This window comes from Bombyx mandarina, chromosome 24 (assembly GCF_030267445.1).
Source record: "Bombyx mandarina strain Sakado chromosome 24, ASM3026744v2".
In the NCBI taxonomy this organism is placed as follows: Eukaryota; Metazoa; Arthropoda; class Insecta; order Lepidoptera; family Bombycidae; genus Bombyx; species Bombyx mandarina.
Window position 1 is genome coordinate 8501088 of NC_143230.1, and position 17207 is coordinate 8518294.

General features: G+C 42.2%; 1 protein-coding gene and 1 long non-coding RNA gene across 2 annotated transcripts; one reads left to right on the plus strand and one right to left on the minus strand.

The window, feature by feature from the left end:
- Positions 1-605: 605 nt before the first annotated feature.
- Positions 606-11406, plus strand: LOC114241589 (uncharacterized). Its single transcript, XR_016325310.1, has 2 exons — positions 606-704; positions 2109-11406. It is a non-coding gene; the product is annotated as an uncharacterized LOC114241589 (long non-coding RNA).
- A 3546-nt stretch (positions 11407-14952) lies between these two features.
- LOC114241647 (transcription initiation factor TFIID subunit 10) lies at positions 14953-17166 on the minus strand. The gene is made up of 2 exons (XM_028172532.2): positions 16872-17166; positions 14953-15230 (listed from the first exon to the last, which is right to left on the minus strand). The coding sequence occupies exons 1-2, from the start codon at positions 17039-17041 to the stop codon at positions 15011-15013; spliced, it is 390 nt and encodes a 129-aa protein (XP_028028333.1). The 5' UTR covers positions 17042-17166; the 3' UTR covers positions 14953-15010.
- Positions 17167-17207: the final 41 nt, after the last annotated feature.

Sequence of the window (17207 nt, forward strand, 5' to 3'; positions counted from 1 at the left end):
CCACTGCGTCATTCAGAAGCCTGCTTCTGGATGTTAGCACGTGCCAGCAATTTCGGTGTGGTTTTCTGTGGCGGCTTCAGTCTCAATATACATTCGCACTATATTCACTGCGGCCGCCGTGGCGTTCGGAATATCCCGTTTTCGCGAATGCAAAAAATCCAGAATACCAGGCTTTTTAAAATTGTTTGCGGTTTTTTCTGGCTGGTCCGATGATAAAGCGAGAATTTAAAATTCTTCAAGAAGATTCCCCAGTTCACTATGCACCATTTCTTTTGCAGATAACATGTGCTCTGGTTGGCGAAAGCCATTTCTGAGTGTTGGGTGCAGATATGTGGATATTTAGGTCACGGTCCTCATTTCGTACGCTAAAAGTCTACCAACCATATTGTGGTTATTGCACTGTAGTTTTTAAATGTAATGCACGGTAATTTGATTCTGAAACACGGTTTTTTTTATATTTGTAGCTTGTATATTTGATCTGGTAGCACTGGTGTGAACTGTGAATGTAAAGCGTAAAAAAACCGGTATTATTAAATAAAAACCGGTATTTATCGGTATGTATAAAAACCGGTTTTTCTCCGGTTTTCTTCGAACCGGTTTACATCCCTATTTGGAAGGCCGTTGGTACACAACAGAAAGAAGAGGATATTATCCGAAAATACCAGACTTCAGTTATCATGAAGACTTGGAGTTTTTATGCGTTGGTGAGTAAAAAATGGGAATTTTTATTAATTGCCGGAAGCTACACCTGCTTAGTAGGCATGCCGTTGTGGCTTGTTCCAATTGAATTGGGGTGCCTATAAGTTTCGCTATTGCTCTTGCATAGCTTATTGCTAATTTGCTACTGTAACTACTCTGCAATATCTCTATCTATCTCTGCTAAATGCATTGCTCTGCATTGCAAACAAATATTAGTAAATGTGGACGTGTCTACCACGTGCACATAAACTTCTACCATGAGTGAGTGACATCGTGTAACAAGATGAAACAATTCAATTTTGGTCGAGTTCTAACAGTAAAGTAGGTGCCAGCATTTTTACCGTTTTTGTCGTATAGGACAAATGGATCATGATTGATTGAGATTTCAATTTGTACAATAGTTCTGATTTAAATATGGATTAATGACTTGGTGTCTTGACTGAAAATTTTGAATAAAATCAAATATGAAAAACTCCTAGACTCCTCGCAACAATCAGACCAGGTGGTATACCGAGCAAAAGCATCATTGTTTCCTACTACCAGTATACCGCTCACTTCATACCAGATCAAGAGAAGTGCACTTACACAACTCAACACATGAAGCCAACATTAGCACCTTCAAAATAAACTAAGTATTGCAGTTCATTGTCTGGTAGCACATATCTTCAATATTAAATCTCATCATTAGACATTCCATGACATTCTTCACACTTCCACTACTGCATTTGTAATGTGGCAGCTCTGTATTACTACTGACATTATTTTTTTGGACCACACGCTTCACTAAAACTTCATTAAACTCATGAAGCAGACTACTCTTTAAAACAAATAAATTAGCATTTATTTGTTACAAGTGCCAGGGAAGCTTTTGGGTCATGTTTTATTTTAAATAAATTATTTATGACTATTTAAAATCACTAATTCTTATTCTGTTGATAGATTTAAATAAATGCTTTTGTAAGATTCAGTTATAACGTATTTCTTTGGGGAGGGTTTTGTCATAATACTTGACAGAGTGAAATAATTACACTACACAATTGACATCAGTTACCATTTTTCAAGCTGAATGTCCCATAACTATTGACAATATTATTATGGTTAACTATGTTGTGGTATTTATGGGTTCTGGTACCACCAAACACTGATTAGGCTTTACATGACGATTTGTAAATCAGTTTTTTTTGTCAAAGGTACAAATGTGCTGTTTTCAGGCAATTCCCTATATTAGTGTTAAAAGAACTAGCTTCTTGCAACCAGACAGGATAGTTAATAGGTACTATAATAAATGATAATAAAGAGATGCATATATAATACGGTTTAGGCTTCTCTTTTCAGTATCCAGACCCTACGTGCCACAGAAATTGGGCTGACTGATAGAAATAATTGCAAAAGAATTTCTTTTATTCTAGGTCACCCCATGCACAATTTCCTATCGATGTCAAGGCTTGCTTAGAAGCAGGCATCAATACATCAGAAAAAGGCTTCCTTCGCATCAATCCTGGGACAAATGAGCTGTCTTTTATCATGAGCCACAACTTTAGGCTGACTTCACTCGAAGAGGGACTGTGACACAGAGACACATTAAGTAATTTTAGAAACAATTAATTTATTTAGAATTTCATTTGCTAAACCACTTAAGAGGGTCTGCAAATCGCTGCGTGATGATCTATTGGAAGTAACATTGTATATGGAAGCTGATAATACATCAATGAGTGAATATTTGAAAGCAGTTTACAAAAAATTTCAATAGATTTTATTTTAAAATACACATACAACTACAGGCTAGTCTGTTATTGGGAGCTGTCAAGTAAGACAATTCAGATTCCTTCTACATTCTATTAAAACCGTAGATAAAGGGGTCTACTGTATGATATTGTTTATAGGGGGTCTTGTGAGGCTCATTCATTACTGACAGCAAAACAGATCATTAGTGCCCTTGATGTAGACATCACAGCTAAGGCATCAGATATTTTGAAGGCTATTGATTGAATAAGAAGTTGAAGACTGGAAATGGTATTGACTTGTTAAAAATAATTTAATTTGTTAAGTGTTATGGGCTGTGCTATTCGGTTAAAGAAACTGATTTTTGTGTAAAATTTCAACCTGCGTTCAAAAGTTCAATATGGTTTAATTTTTAGTGTCTGTTAATTGTCGAACAATGTCATATTTATTCAGAGTTAAATAATTAGTGGGGAATATTATCAAATGTAATCATGTATTGGAGAAACAATTTATGTCCACTAATATGGTTCAGGTATATTATAAGCAGTGAAAAAATGTTGGAATAGATAGGAATATTGCATGGCACATGTGAACAAGAGAATACTAACAATCATTCTTGTTTTGGACATCATCAAAACGATTGTCATTTACTTGTTAGATGTTAATTGTTTTAAGGGTTTCCCAGCTGTATTATCCATATACATATTATGTTTCTCATGTTGAACACATTTCATATTAAAAAAATATTTATTGGTCGTTAGTAGTGTCCATGGCTTTATCCATTTAAACTCCAGTAATCGCTTATAACTGCATTTCACAATATTTGAAAGCCACCCGTTCTGTAAATCTGATTCCTTGTCGACGATATTCTGTGCGAAAATTCATGAATTTTTCTGGTGTCTTAATTGTTCTTGTTTCTTGATCGGAGACTCGGGGTAATAATAAGATTAAATTAAAATAAACCTAGGTTTTACGGATTTTTTCACCTTGTCTAATTTGAACCCAAATAAAAACGTTCGCGATAGTCTTTTTGCAGTTACCTGTGACCTGCACTGCGCAGTGCGCGTAACGCATTCAAATTAAACTAAAATAAAATAATATAAACAAACAAAATATCAATTTTCAATCCAATACTTTGTAATAAATCCAAGACAATATATATTTAAAGTTATCAAAATAGAGTATTTTGATCTAGCAATAAGTTCAGTGCAAATTTTAAAACGAAAAATGATTTCATTGTACAATGTACATTGACGTTTCAATATGTAATGATAGTCCCATCACTTGACACCAGAGTTCAACGAATTATAACTCACTTTATTTAAAAACGACCGTTAGGTTCAAAAAATGGCGTGGCCTTCACGTGGCGTGACTTCAAAGACTGTTTTCGTCATAAAATGCAAACATTTACTCCATGTTAATAAAATATGCGTTATGATTTTGCCTCGACTAGCGGCCACGGGTGGTGAGGTTAGCGGGGCGGGTAAGGAGCAGCAATCGCCTCGCGTCGTCTAAATTCGGATGCCTTCGGGAATACCCGTAAGTCGACTTCGCGTTCGTGTTTCAAACGTTGACGCGACGACCGATTCGCGAAATCGTTCATACGTAAACATGTTTATCAGACAACTTTAAACTAGTCTATTAGTTCACAACAAAGAAACAGTTTAAAAAAACTGTCCGTTCATTCGACGACCACCACTAAATGTTAACTATATTTTAGTAGAAACTTAACTAAACTATTGTGTATTTACTAATACTAAACGAAAATGAATCAATATGCGGAACTAGAAAACTAAACTAAGGGCTCCTACGCCGCAGACCTGTGAAAAGGATTGCTCTGTCGGATGCTCGTTGCAGCTCCGACGGGTAGGGGAGGTCTGGGAACAGATACGGGTGGCCAGACTGCTGTTCGCAGCGCGCTCGGTCGCAGCTTACATCTACATATACATAATACGATGCACTTGAGTCGGTTGAAGGGATGTCACCCGGCGGCGGACCCTCCGGCTTCGTGCTGTCCCTGTCCTGTTTTTCCCTTACATCTAACTAAAACTACAACTACTATATACCAAAACAAAGGACAACAGTCAGCAACGGTCGGGGCCCGCCACCGGCCCCGTGCCGCGGCCCCACCTCTACAAACCAGAGAAGCCGCAGCACTTGATTTTGGCGCTCACCCGCTCCGGGTTCACCAGAAGGGGAAGACCGAGGCGAGGAAGGACCAACTTGAAAACACTCCCCTGACGGGAGAATGGTACACCCACGAAGGTGGTGCAACGGGTACCCCCAATAAGTGGGATGATGAGTGTGGACAGCTCAGTCCCATGGGGGCACTCATTATGAACTATCCCATATCCCGTAGAAGGTTCCAGTAGCTCCCTTGGTCGCGCCCGACCATCCGGTGGTTTGGCGTGCAAAGGAGCTATATTCCGGAGATGCTCGTGGGGTCCACGATGGGATGGGCCAAGGGCAATGGTGGGCTGGTTTTTGTAGTTTGGGCAGGTGGGGAGGTCTCAGTTACCTCCATTGTCTCAACAATGGTTTGTTTTTGTTCGGAAGGTATGATGTCGGTAGCTCTTATAGCTCTCATTTTTTTTATCGTTTGTTTTTCATCGTATATTCACTAGGCGCGAAACCGCTGGTCGGACAAGATATGGGTATAGCACCGGTAGAAGTACGGCCACGAAGAAAATAGGAGTGGATTTGTTTATCTGCCGCGGCGGGTTTGCTTATGCCATCAACGTAGTCGCTGACGCCATAGCTCCCACTACCATGGCGAACAGGATGGTAATATAAGAGGGAGGGGCAGGGGTTAGGGAAGATTTCCCCTTCCCCTTTCGGATGAAAACTGAAGGAGGGGCTGTGACGGTCCCGGTTCGAGGCACCGGTGGCACTGGAGGAGGAACGGATACTCCCATCATCCTGGCCTTCCCTCGGTAGACCGGGCATCGCTTATCGACGGCGGCGTGGTTTTTCCCGCAATCGGCACATGGGAATGGGCCGTCCCTCGGCCTTGGGCAGTCCGCTACATGTGCTCCCCAGCACATGTAGCGGATGCAACGGACCGCACAGTGACAGTTGTTGGAGGCCTGGCAGCGATAACACTGCGCGGGCCCGCGATTCCGGCGCCATCCCTCAACCGTGTCACCCCCGGCAAGTACAGCAGTTCATCGACTGCGTACAGGTGGACGATGTCGTCCTTCAAGAGGTGATCCAGGGCTACGTGAAACATGCAATCCGGACGCCTTCTCTTGGACCTTGCGTACCGAGCCGGGAATCCCAGTTCCTTTAGGGCATTGGTTACTTTTGCCGCATCGGTGTCTGTAGGGACGCCGCAGACAGCTAAATGCGCAAAACATCGCGAATGGACATAATTTATTTTTTGGCCTTAAGGGCCAGGGATACGCGATCCCAAGCGGTCTTATCTTGTAAAATTACTGGCGGCTATGCGGCAATTTGTCGGGCTGGCGCGGAGACGGAGTTACGCAAGGGAGGTGTCCGACTCGGGCGTGACAATTGACAACACGGCGGCGGAGATTATGGAGTATGCTTCCGGGGCATTTGTTCGATGTGCCTTGAAGGCTCTAAGCTGATCCTTGATACCCGGATGGCATATGCGCAAAAATTCAGCGTAAAGTTCGCTGTCATTCATTTTTCTATTTGTGGTGCCCGGGAGGGGCGTCCCCGAAACCTAAACGTAACTCGCCGAAGCGAGCCCCTAGGATGGGGTTAAACCCCTGCGCTGTGCTAGTCCGCAATGATTGCAGGGGAGGGAGTGCCTATGCCGTAAAAACGACAATCAGCAGGAATTGGGATGGAGTGCGGGAAGGGGGGAACCCATTAGGTTGTGACACGCCACAACAAGCAGATCGTAGTGGGCTTTTTGTTTTGAGAAAGACAGTTGCGAGTTTTCGTTCGTAAACAAATCAAGTACGGACTGTGCGTTTACGACTCAATGTCGCGACAAGAGCGACAATGTTCCGAAACAACACGTCCAAACTTGGTGGCGTTGCGAGCGGAATGTCAATGAGAATGTGGAATCGCTCTCGTTGCGGCAACACCGCTCGAGAGTTAATCTGTATAAAAGCGCATTCAGACTTTCAGATTCCATGAGGCTCATTCCGCTCGCAACGCCATCAAGCTGGGACTTGTTCTTTCGAAAAATTGTCGCTGTCGTCGCAACCTTGAGTCTGAAACCCACAAATCGTGCTTGACAGACAATCGCTACGTTCAGGCTTGCTGTGGCATATCACAGCCTAGCGATTCCCGAACCTTTCCCGGGATAGGCTAGTTTTTTTAAGACTAGAACCCCGCTCGGTTTCCGCCCGCTGTAGCAAATGAAGCCCGAGGGGGTTCCTTCCTGAACTCCTGCTGATTGTCGTTTTCACGGCATAAGCACTCCCCCCTGCCATCACTGCTGACTTGCACAGCGCAGGGGGTTAAACCCCACTCTAAGGGACTCTTGGGCGAGTACGTTTAGGTCCCGGGGGACCTCCCCCGGATGGGTTCATATCCGTCGCGCGCGGTAAGAAACGCGCCCGCGCCGTGGTGTCCCGAGACTCCACGACCTCCACGAAATAGTCAAAAGCCGCGAACGCGTCGCAGCCCAAAACCGTCGTCACGCCCGATACTCCCCGTCGCCTAAACCCGCGCCCGTCTGCAAAGTCGCCGCACCGCCGCCGGTAACCTTAAGGGAAAAATCGGCATGGGATCGCGTGTCCCTGGCCCTTAGGCCAACAAAATAAACATCGTCCATGCGAGGAATACTCCGCACGGAATTCAAATTAAGGTGACTACGCCTGACGACCATAGGTCATTGACCGCGTACCTCCGAAAGGAACGCATAGGTTTTCATACCTATGCGCTCCAGGAGTACTACGACGCGGAGTTCGCGGAGCTTGACGTCCAACAGATCAAAAACGACCTGGTTGGTCAGTTTTACCCGGTCGTAAGTGTGCATCGCATGCACAGAGGTCGCGATAAAGTCGCCTACGACATGGGGCTCATCGCTCTCAAGCCTTCCCCTGAAGGCAAACGAACTGCCTCATGGCTCCGCACCGTCTGCAGCCTATCCGGGGTTACGGTTGAAGCTCCCTACAAACGTGGCACTCCCGCGCAGTGCCACCGCTGTCAACTATACGGGCATTCCTCGCGGAACTACAACGCGTGACCGCGATGCGTTAATTGTCTCGGCGACCACGCGACCGCCGACTGCTCGCGCATCAAGAAGACCGCGACGGAACCTCCCCAGCTGTGTCCTCTGCCGGAAGCAGGGTCACACGGCCAACAACCGCGGATGCCCCGAAGCTCCGCGGAAGCGCCTGGCCAACGTGCCCCCGAAACAGTCTGCCTTAAGAATTTAGTGCCCCGCGCGCCGAAACCGGCTCTCGTGCCGGCTGCGGTACACACCGTCTATGCGTGGGCAAAACCGCTGCCGTACCCGAAGGCAGGTATGCCACCGGCACCCCAACCCGGGCTCGCACCCCCCACGCGCCCCAGTCGCTACTCGCGCCCCGACCTGGTCCCCCACCGTCCACCCCCCGTCCCACGCGCCCCCCACAACAGATTACTCGATCATGCGCGACTATATCACCGCGATCAACCTCGACCGTATGCGTTCGTTCGCAGATGCCATGAGCAGGGCGACTACGGCCGAGGAACGCTTAAGCGCGACGTTCGACCACATGGACGTCGTCGAGTCCCGATATAAACCAATGCGTCATGTGTCGCATTACATACTGAGAGAACAAAAAAATAAATTATTCACAATAAATAATAATATAAATATATGTATTTTACAACAAACTGTTGCGGGGTGGAACACTATGGTTAATCGATATTACGCGCCTGTATAAGCAAAATACCCGGTCCCGAACACAGATCAATACTGTTGATACATAGTTTCGGGACGTGGGCCGAGCTCGTATTTGAATAAAGTTATCTTATTCTTGAATCTATCGGGAAATAACAGGGCGAAAATGTATACTATTTATTTCAATATGCTTCCTTACGTTCTATTCTATAGTAAATCTATCACAATAATTGTATTTCTATGAGGCGACGCTATCTATTTTAAGAATAAACGTTCTTACCTCCTTGATCCATATCCATAACAATATTTTAAAAGAAATCAGTAGTCACGAAAATATTTAACTTCTTGTCAGACACTATCACGCTTAGGAAACGCTTAAGATGCGTATAGTTGAAGCGATAACTAACTTCTGACCAAACAAATGCGCAGTGAGGTGAGGGACCGGGACGGGCTATCTATTGTTCTCTAGCATTCGATTACTACAGAATCCAGTTTTTTTACCTGCGAAAACTTTAAAAAAATTGTTTTATGACAGACTCGATCAGCAAAATACTCCTATGTGCGTTGGTCGGCTGTAGTCGACCTGCGGATGGCGTCTGCGAACGATCGCAAACGGTCGTAGTTAATCGCGACTACGAAGTCGTGCACGTATGAGTATTCGTTTATGGGAGGCGCAGGGGATGGGGTACCAATGGCATACCCGCCTTCGTGTAAGGCAGCGGTTTTACCCACGCGGAGAAGGTGGGCACCACACCCGGCACGAAGGCCAGCTTCGGCACGCGGGGCAACAAGGTCTTGGGGCCGGTCGGAGCCTTGGCGCATCCGTGGTAGTTGGCCGTGTAACTCTGCTTCCGGCAGAGGACACAGCTCGGAGGTTCAGTCGCGATATCCTTGACGCGCGAACAGTTGGCGGTCGCGTGATCTCCGAGACAGTTGAGGAATAGTCATACGATTGGCAGCGATGGCACTGCCCGGGAGTGCCGTGTTTATAGGGGGCTTCGACTGTGACCCCGAATAAGCCACAGACGGTGCGGAGATATGAGGCAATCCGTTTGCCTTCCGCGGTAGGCTCCAAGTGCGACGAGCACCATATAATATGCAAACTTGTCGCGTCCGCTGTGCATACGGTGCACACTTACTATAGAGTATGCCAGCCCGATGAGGTCTTCTTTCACTAGTTCGACGTCGAGCTCTTTCGACTATGGCCGACGAACGTCTCACCGCGACATTCGATCATATGGACGTCTACGAGTCTAATATAAACGGTAATCAATGGCTCAAAAAGTACGTAATAAACCTTTTTCTTTAAAGTTCGCATTCTTCAATGTCAACGGACTCGCGCGACAGCGCGATCATATATATGAATTCCTCCGCGACAATCTGACAGACATTTTACGATCGATCTGCAGGTGTTGAGAGCAGACTGCGGGCCCAAGGAATATTAGGGCCCACCCACTAAACGACTCCCCTGCACTCTTACACCCGACGTCCGATCTCTGTCCGGGGTCAAAACGCGGTCAACGCTACAACCAGACCGCGACCACCCCGAGGACGATAGTCGACAACCAACGACGTCGGTGTCCGCGATACGGCGGCCCTACCAGGCCGCCCGGGCGATGCGGCTGGTGTTCCGGGATACCCCGCTGGGCCAAAACCAGCCGACCGGGTTGGCTTAAGGCAAATACTCCTATTTGCCTTAAGCCCTCGCGTCGTGACCCCAAAGTCACGAACTACGTCGTAGTTAGGAATGACAGGAATGCCATTTACAGATTTTGACAGATTTTAAAATTAATACAAAATATTATATCTAAGCAAAAATCTATTTTTATACTTTTAAATCCGTATAATAAATCATAACATGGATGAATAATTATTGGTTTTAAGCAAAAAAAAATAATTGTGTAATGTTTATTGACGTTTTACATTTGATCACTCGTTTTCGCACTCGTGCGCATTGTGGATATTATTGTTTCGTTGCGATATACCTGCTTATTATAATTTGTTGTAATATAAAGTATAGTAAGTAATATAAATACTATTTAAGCTGATGATGATGTTAAATTGTCAGTGTATTGACAGCAAAATGATATGACATAACCTATAATTCTTATTTTATTTTTTAAACATCTATATCCCCATGAACAATATTGATTTTAATTAGTTTATAATAAAAGGGATATATAGTCTGTTATTTAAACTTAATTTCATTACTGTCCTTGAACTTCGTCTAGTTGGCCGTGCAATGTATGGAGAGTGGCCTCATGTCCTTTGAATCAGAAACCACTAACAGAATTAAACAGTTAATTAAAAAACTTTTAAAAATAAAACGAATACCTACATGAACTGTCATCATTACTGCTATCTATTCCAAAAACTGTCTTGATGTGTTACTCTAGATATTTAAAAAAAATGCCAAATATTAATTAATGTGAAAGGAAATATATGAAAGATTTTTTTTTTCTAACACTTGATTTTACTACCAGTTAAGCTACATATCAATTATTCTGGAGCTTGAATAAGATCGATTGGACACGACACATTAGTGTTAGAAATTGTTGTTGAATGCAGTGTCTTTATATTTGTGATAACATTGTGATAGTCTCAACATCGAAAGAGTTGTTATACAAAGTCTGTTTATATCAAATGTAGGACTTGTGACTGTTTTCATTCAAACTCTTTTACAATTTTATAATTATTATTTTTTTAGGGATTTTGTGACCCGGTTACCTTTAAGTCATGTCTTATCTTAAGTTATATTCTTATTTTTATGAAAAATGATAATATGAAGTGAAAGATGATTAATTTGAGACATTAATCAACTGGAATGAAATTAAATGAAATGAGATGAGATGATATGGGATGAAATATAATCTCCGTAAAATGGTGGTCATTTACTGTGATATTTTCAGTGGACTTTTTGGAGGATCCCGAGAAGTTACGTCCAGCGGCTTTGTTTCATTTTCCCACATTTCTGCGCTTTCACTTTTCGCGTTCCCGCCAAAAAGTCAACTTAATAAATAGTTAATTACCTACGTAGAATATATAAGAAAGACAGGTCGAAGCGTAAACGTAATATTAATATTTCTATTAATTTATAATGGTTGATTTCTTTTTTGTTGTTGATTCAAAAATATTGTAAGTTTGTCAAGTATTTTATTAAACGTTTTAAAAAGTTTTGTTTTATTTTTTTAAGCTTGTTTCCATGCTCAAACCGATTCAGTATATTAAGGTTATTAGCTGTTCCCCTGGGCAATGCTGCCTGACGTCATGAGCGGGCGGTGACCACTCAACGTCTGCATGTTTGCTGAGGACAATAATTTAAATGAATGACCATGATGTATTCTTCATACAGAATCATTTTTGAACTAAAATTTTTACCCTAGACGCTATAGGTACTGGAAAATACCAGTCCTGACTCTGTACTCTTTCAACTTAATCGGGGCACCTGACCAGTACAGATCCTCAAATTGGCACTAAGGTTGATCCTAGAGGCAATAAGTAGCATCAACATGTCCGGACTCCCGGCCACTGGTATTATATTATAATATGTGCTCCTCGAAATAATAGGGATCCGGGGGCTGAGTAAGACAGAGCCTATGTCGGAAAAATGTAATTTAGAAACCCAAAAAAACTATTACCTACCTAGTAAGGTGAAGGAAAAATTAAACTGATTTATGTAGGCATGTACCTATTTTATTGTATGACTGGCAGTAAATTCTCAATTCGTAATGAATTTTAATTAAAAAAAATGGAAATCTATTTTTTTTTATTGCTTATATGGGTAGACGAGCTCACAGCCCACCTGGTGTTAAGTGATTACTAGAGCCCATAGACATCTACGACGTAAATGCGCCACCCACCTTCAGATATAAGTTCTAAGGTCTCAGTATAGTTACAACGGCTACCCCACCCTTCAAAACGAAACGCATTACTGCTTCACGGCAGAAATAGGCGGGATGGTGGTACCTACCCGTGTGGACTCACAAGAGGTCCTACCACCAGTAATTACGCAAATTATAATTTTGCTGGTTTGATTTTTATTACACAATGATTAATACAGAAAAATTGGTACCCGCCGGCCGAATTCGAACATCGGTGCATCGCTACATACGAATGCACCGGACGTCTTATCCTTTGGGCCACGACGACTTCCTACTAAACTAACTACAGTCAATAACGACGAAAGGCGATAGTGGAAGCTGACGCTGTTCATGCTACTGCTAAGTTAGCGGCAAGTTTCAACGTTAGCATCGAAGTAATATTGGTCCATTTGCGTCAAAAAACTGGCTGGTTTGGCTTAATAAAAAAACTAGATATGTGGGTGCCGGGGGAACTGAATGATCGCCAGCGCGACGAACGCATACCTATGCGTTGCAACAAGGTCTTGCGTCGTCATGATAATAGCCTTATCGTTGCCGCCGCTGACTACTCCCCGAATCCTGATCACGCAGGAGCCAGTCACCGTCGACGCCCTAGACACGTCCTTACGGATCCAACAGATCCAATAAACGCCTTCAGCTCTAACACTAGAAGCAGACTTAGGGACCTCGGTAACCGTACTCGTCGAACTCGACAAAGAGTTCGCCGTGCAACCTAACCCATGAATCAGCTCGCTGAGTTTCTCGCCGGATCTTCTCAGCGGGTCGCGGTTCCGATCCGGTAGTAGATTCATCCCACCCCTCCTGGCTGAGCCTTTGCTCGGAAAGGTCTCCGGGCCACCAGTAATCTTTCAATAATAAAAAAAAAAAGGTCTTGCGTGTTTTTTTGCGACCGATTTGGCTGATTTTGATCTTGAATTATATGAAATTACTGGTAGTAGGACCTCTTGTGAGTCCGCGCGGGTGGGTACCACTACCCTGCCTATTTCTGCCGTGAAGCAGTAATGCGTTTCGGTTTGAAAGGTTGGGCAGCCGTTGTAAGTATACTGAGACCCTAGGACTTATATCTCAAGGTGGGTGGCGCATTTACGTTGTAGATGTCTATGGGCTCCAGTAACCACTTAACATCAGGCGGGTTGTGAGCTCGTCCACCCATCTAAGCAATAAAAAAAAACTCAATATACCCATCAGACCTTGCACTGACTGTCTTTTATGTTTTCCAAGGTTTGGAAAACTTAGTGCGTAAGAAAAAAAATACTTGAGAGGCTGCCTAAAAAGCCTTTGGAGAGTTTCATGGCTCCCGTACACTAGTGTGCTTAGTGCGAAATTTGTAGGTACTTGGAACGGCGCGACGTCCCTGGCGGCAAACGTAGGAAAACGTTCCAACTCCCATACAAATTTGATTAACTTTTACGTTATCGAGAACGTTAACAAACTCGCACCAGGCACGCTGATCAAACTATGAGCAGAAATAGGTAGGATGATAAATAAATAAATAAAAATAAATAAATGATGGTACATATCCGAGCGACCTCATTAGACTCCCTACCACAACTAATTACAAAAATTATAAATTATTGAGTTTGATTACAGAGAGATTTTTATTACACAACTAGCTGACCCGGCGGACTTCGTAGTGCCTCAGACGATAAATAAATACAAAACCTGAACTTTTGTATAAAATAAAATTTAAAACAACAAAAGGAATCCGACGGACGGGGAACACATCAAGGGAAAAACAAAATTGTTATTTTTATTTATTGCTTAGATGGGTGGATGAGCTCACAGCCCACCTGGTGTTAAGTGGTTACTGGAACCCATAGACATCCACAACCTAAATGTGCCACCCACCTTGAGACATAAGTTCCAAGGTCTCAAGTATAATTACAACGGCTGCCTCACCCTTCAAAGCGAAACGCATTACTGCTTCACGGCAGAAATAGGCAGGGTAGTGGTACCCACCCGCGCGGACTCACAAGAGGTCCTACCACCAGTAATTTCATATAATTCAAGATCAAAATCAGCCAAATCGGTCCAGCCGTTCCCGAGTTTTAGCGAGACTAACGAACAGCAATTCATTTTTATATAATAATATATAAGATAGATTTTATTACTTTAACATGAAAATCATAACAATCATTCCTGAACATTTGTTATGTTTGTAAGCATTAATTGATATCCACGACGCCAAAACGTTCCTTTTATATACCATTACTAATATCGAGAAGTGAAACTACTACTCATATAAAAGCGTTTTCAAATAAACTCGATAGAACAATTGGATTAAGACAGACTTGACTGTGCCTTTAGTTTTGCCTATGTGTATGACAGCAATTTCTAAAGGCCACAAAAAAGGAAACCATTCTTCTTCCTATTCGTACACTCATGACAGACTTGTCGTGGTCATGCATCAGTCGGATCCTACGATACCGATGCTCTCGCGATGCGACGCCATGTGGCACGATGTTTTGCAGAGTGAGAGCAATCATTTATGTTGGAGATCGTCCGCAAGATCTTTTGCCCTCGACTTTCCCTTGCGCCACCAACCACTCAATGGAGTCCTCATTACGAGTGATGTGCCCGAAGAACTTGAGGATTCGTATTTGGACTGTTGACGATAGTCTCTCCATGATGTTCAGCTCTTTCAGGATCGAAATGTTGGTACGGTACGCAGTCCACGGAATTCTGAGGAGACGTCTCCAACCATAACATACAAATAAACAAACCTTTTTTGTTTGATTTGAGATAAGCTCAATTTCATTGTTAACAAAAGCATACAAGGATTATATTCGGGCATGATTTTAAACAGCATTGAGAGGAACCAATTAAATACATTGCGGAATGTACAGTATTAAACATTTATTTTAAAGTAAAACAATTTCAAATATTGATTTCATGTATTTCAAACAAAATAGTGCGGTTTCTTTGCTGTTATGCCATACTCTTGTAATGCGGGAGCCAAATCGTCCATGGTCATGACATATTTCTTCTCTTTGGGTCCCTTCTGGTTTTTGGAGCTTTGATTTATTTGATTCGACGTACGCATCTTGCAATGCTGCAGTGCATCATTTACAATGTCAGACAAGAATTTCTGTGATGCCAATGCGATCAATCTGACAAGTCTGAAATGTGAAAATGGATTTGAAAATTACATACATAAATAAAATGATAACAAAAAAAAAACTCACATGGCATATCATGTACCAACTACCTAGAATTCTTGTTAGAACTATAAACTTAGATCTCTTTTCTCAAAGTGGGTGACTGCATTTATGTTATTAATGACTACGGGTTCCAGTAATCACTTAATCACCAGGTGGACAATAAGTTAATTCATCTCTCTAAGCAATAAAAAACTATGAAGACATTATTAGCTTAAAGGCAGGATTCTGGTTTTATACTAAGTATTAATCTTTAGATGTAAATGTTAGCTTAAATTACATTCGAATAGACTATTCTAACTTTCAAGTAAGCAAGAATGTAATTTATGTAGAACCAAAATTTTAAGTTTTGCTCCTTTGAACTTTTTACATAACTATTTAAGAATGCTCCACGATATCTGAGATTTGTTCAAAAAGTTAATCTTGTGGTTGGTAGGGTGGGGTTATGTTACTGGTGGCAGATACTACCACTCTGTTAATTTCTGCCATGAACTAGTAAAGCATTTCAGTTTGAAAGGTAGGGCAGCTGTTATGCTATAAGAACAGACATTTCTCAGGGTGGGTGACAACATTCAAGTTGTTGATGTCTGTGGCCTCTGGTGAACACTTAACACCAGGTGGGCACGTCTATGCATCAAAGTAATAATGAAAAAAAGTTTGTGGACTATCACTAAAAAACCAGAACACAAAAAACAATTGCTTTTACGAAATTAGACTTATTGAAATATTTATTTTGTACTTTCTTTCCTGGCTTTTTAAAGCCAAACTTGTTAATTAGAATTTGCGTAATTACTGGTGGTAGGACCTCTTGTAAGTCTGCACGGGTAGGTACCGCCACCCCACCTATTTCTGCCGTGAAGCAGTAATGCGTCTTTGGTTTCAAAGGTGGGATAGCTGTTGAAATTTTACTGAGGCCTTAGAACGTATGTCTCAAGGTGGGTGGCACATTTGCGTTCTAGATGTCTATGGGCTCCAGTAACCACTTAACATTAGGTGGGCTGTGAGCTCGTCTACCCATCTAAGCAATAAATTAATTAAAAGTTTCCTATACAACAGTGACATCATATCAGTGCCGAGGCTGACTGAACTTCTGAGTGTTGTCTAACATGATTGGTATAATTGACCCATGAAAAACCCCAAATCTAATGTGTGCTACATACTTGGATCAAAGCAACATATTGAAAGTTTAAAAGACATATTTCAAACATCAAGCCACATGTTTCAGAATTATCAATAGTCAGTTATATTTGTTAGCTGTTAATTCAACTCTTAAATTGACACTTAGAAATTTGAATGAAGTACATATCTTAATAGACAATTACAAGACAAAAAATCTCAATCATTTGTGAACAATGATGAAAACAAAATTAATCATTAAATGATTTAGGTAAATATTTGAATTCTGATCCATTGAGACTATGACGCTTCAAATAATGTTGTTGTAACAAAATGTTGACAAAACTACGTGTTACATTTTAGAACAAAAGTAAAAATTTCAAGGTGATTTTAGATGAAAAAATTGAACATTTTTTGATGTTTTTTTCGTTAATTGATACTTGGCTTTTAGTTATTAGTGTTTAATTATTGGATTTCAAGGCTTACCTCGGATCCTGTGACTCGAATCCGGTTAAATTCAAATAATATGCGACCACGGAATCAGGTATGGATGGATTATAATTCTCAAGCTGAAGAAGGAAGTCGCCTAAAGCGTGTCCTGCGCAACCGTCGTCGTCCATACCGACCGATGGTGAACCGATACGGCTCATTTGCATCGCTTTAGTGAAAATTTCATTAATTAATGCTTTTCTTACATTTAACAATTATTGCAATTTAAAAAACCATTTACTTTAGTACACTCAGCACTTTGAAGTTTTTTTTTTGGAGTTTATGGCCTGGTATCTAGACTTTTAGGCCAGCACTTTGAAGTTTGATTGGACG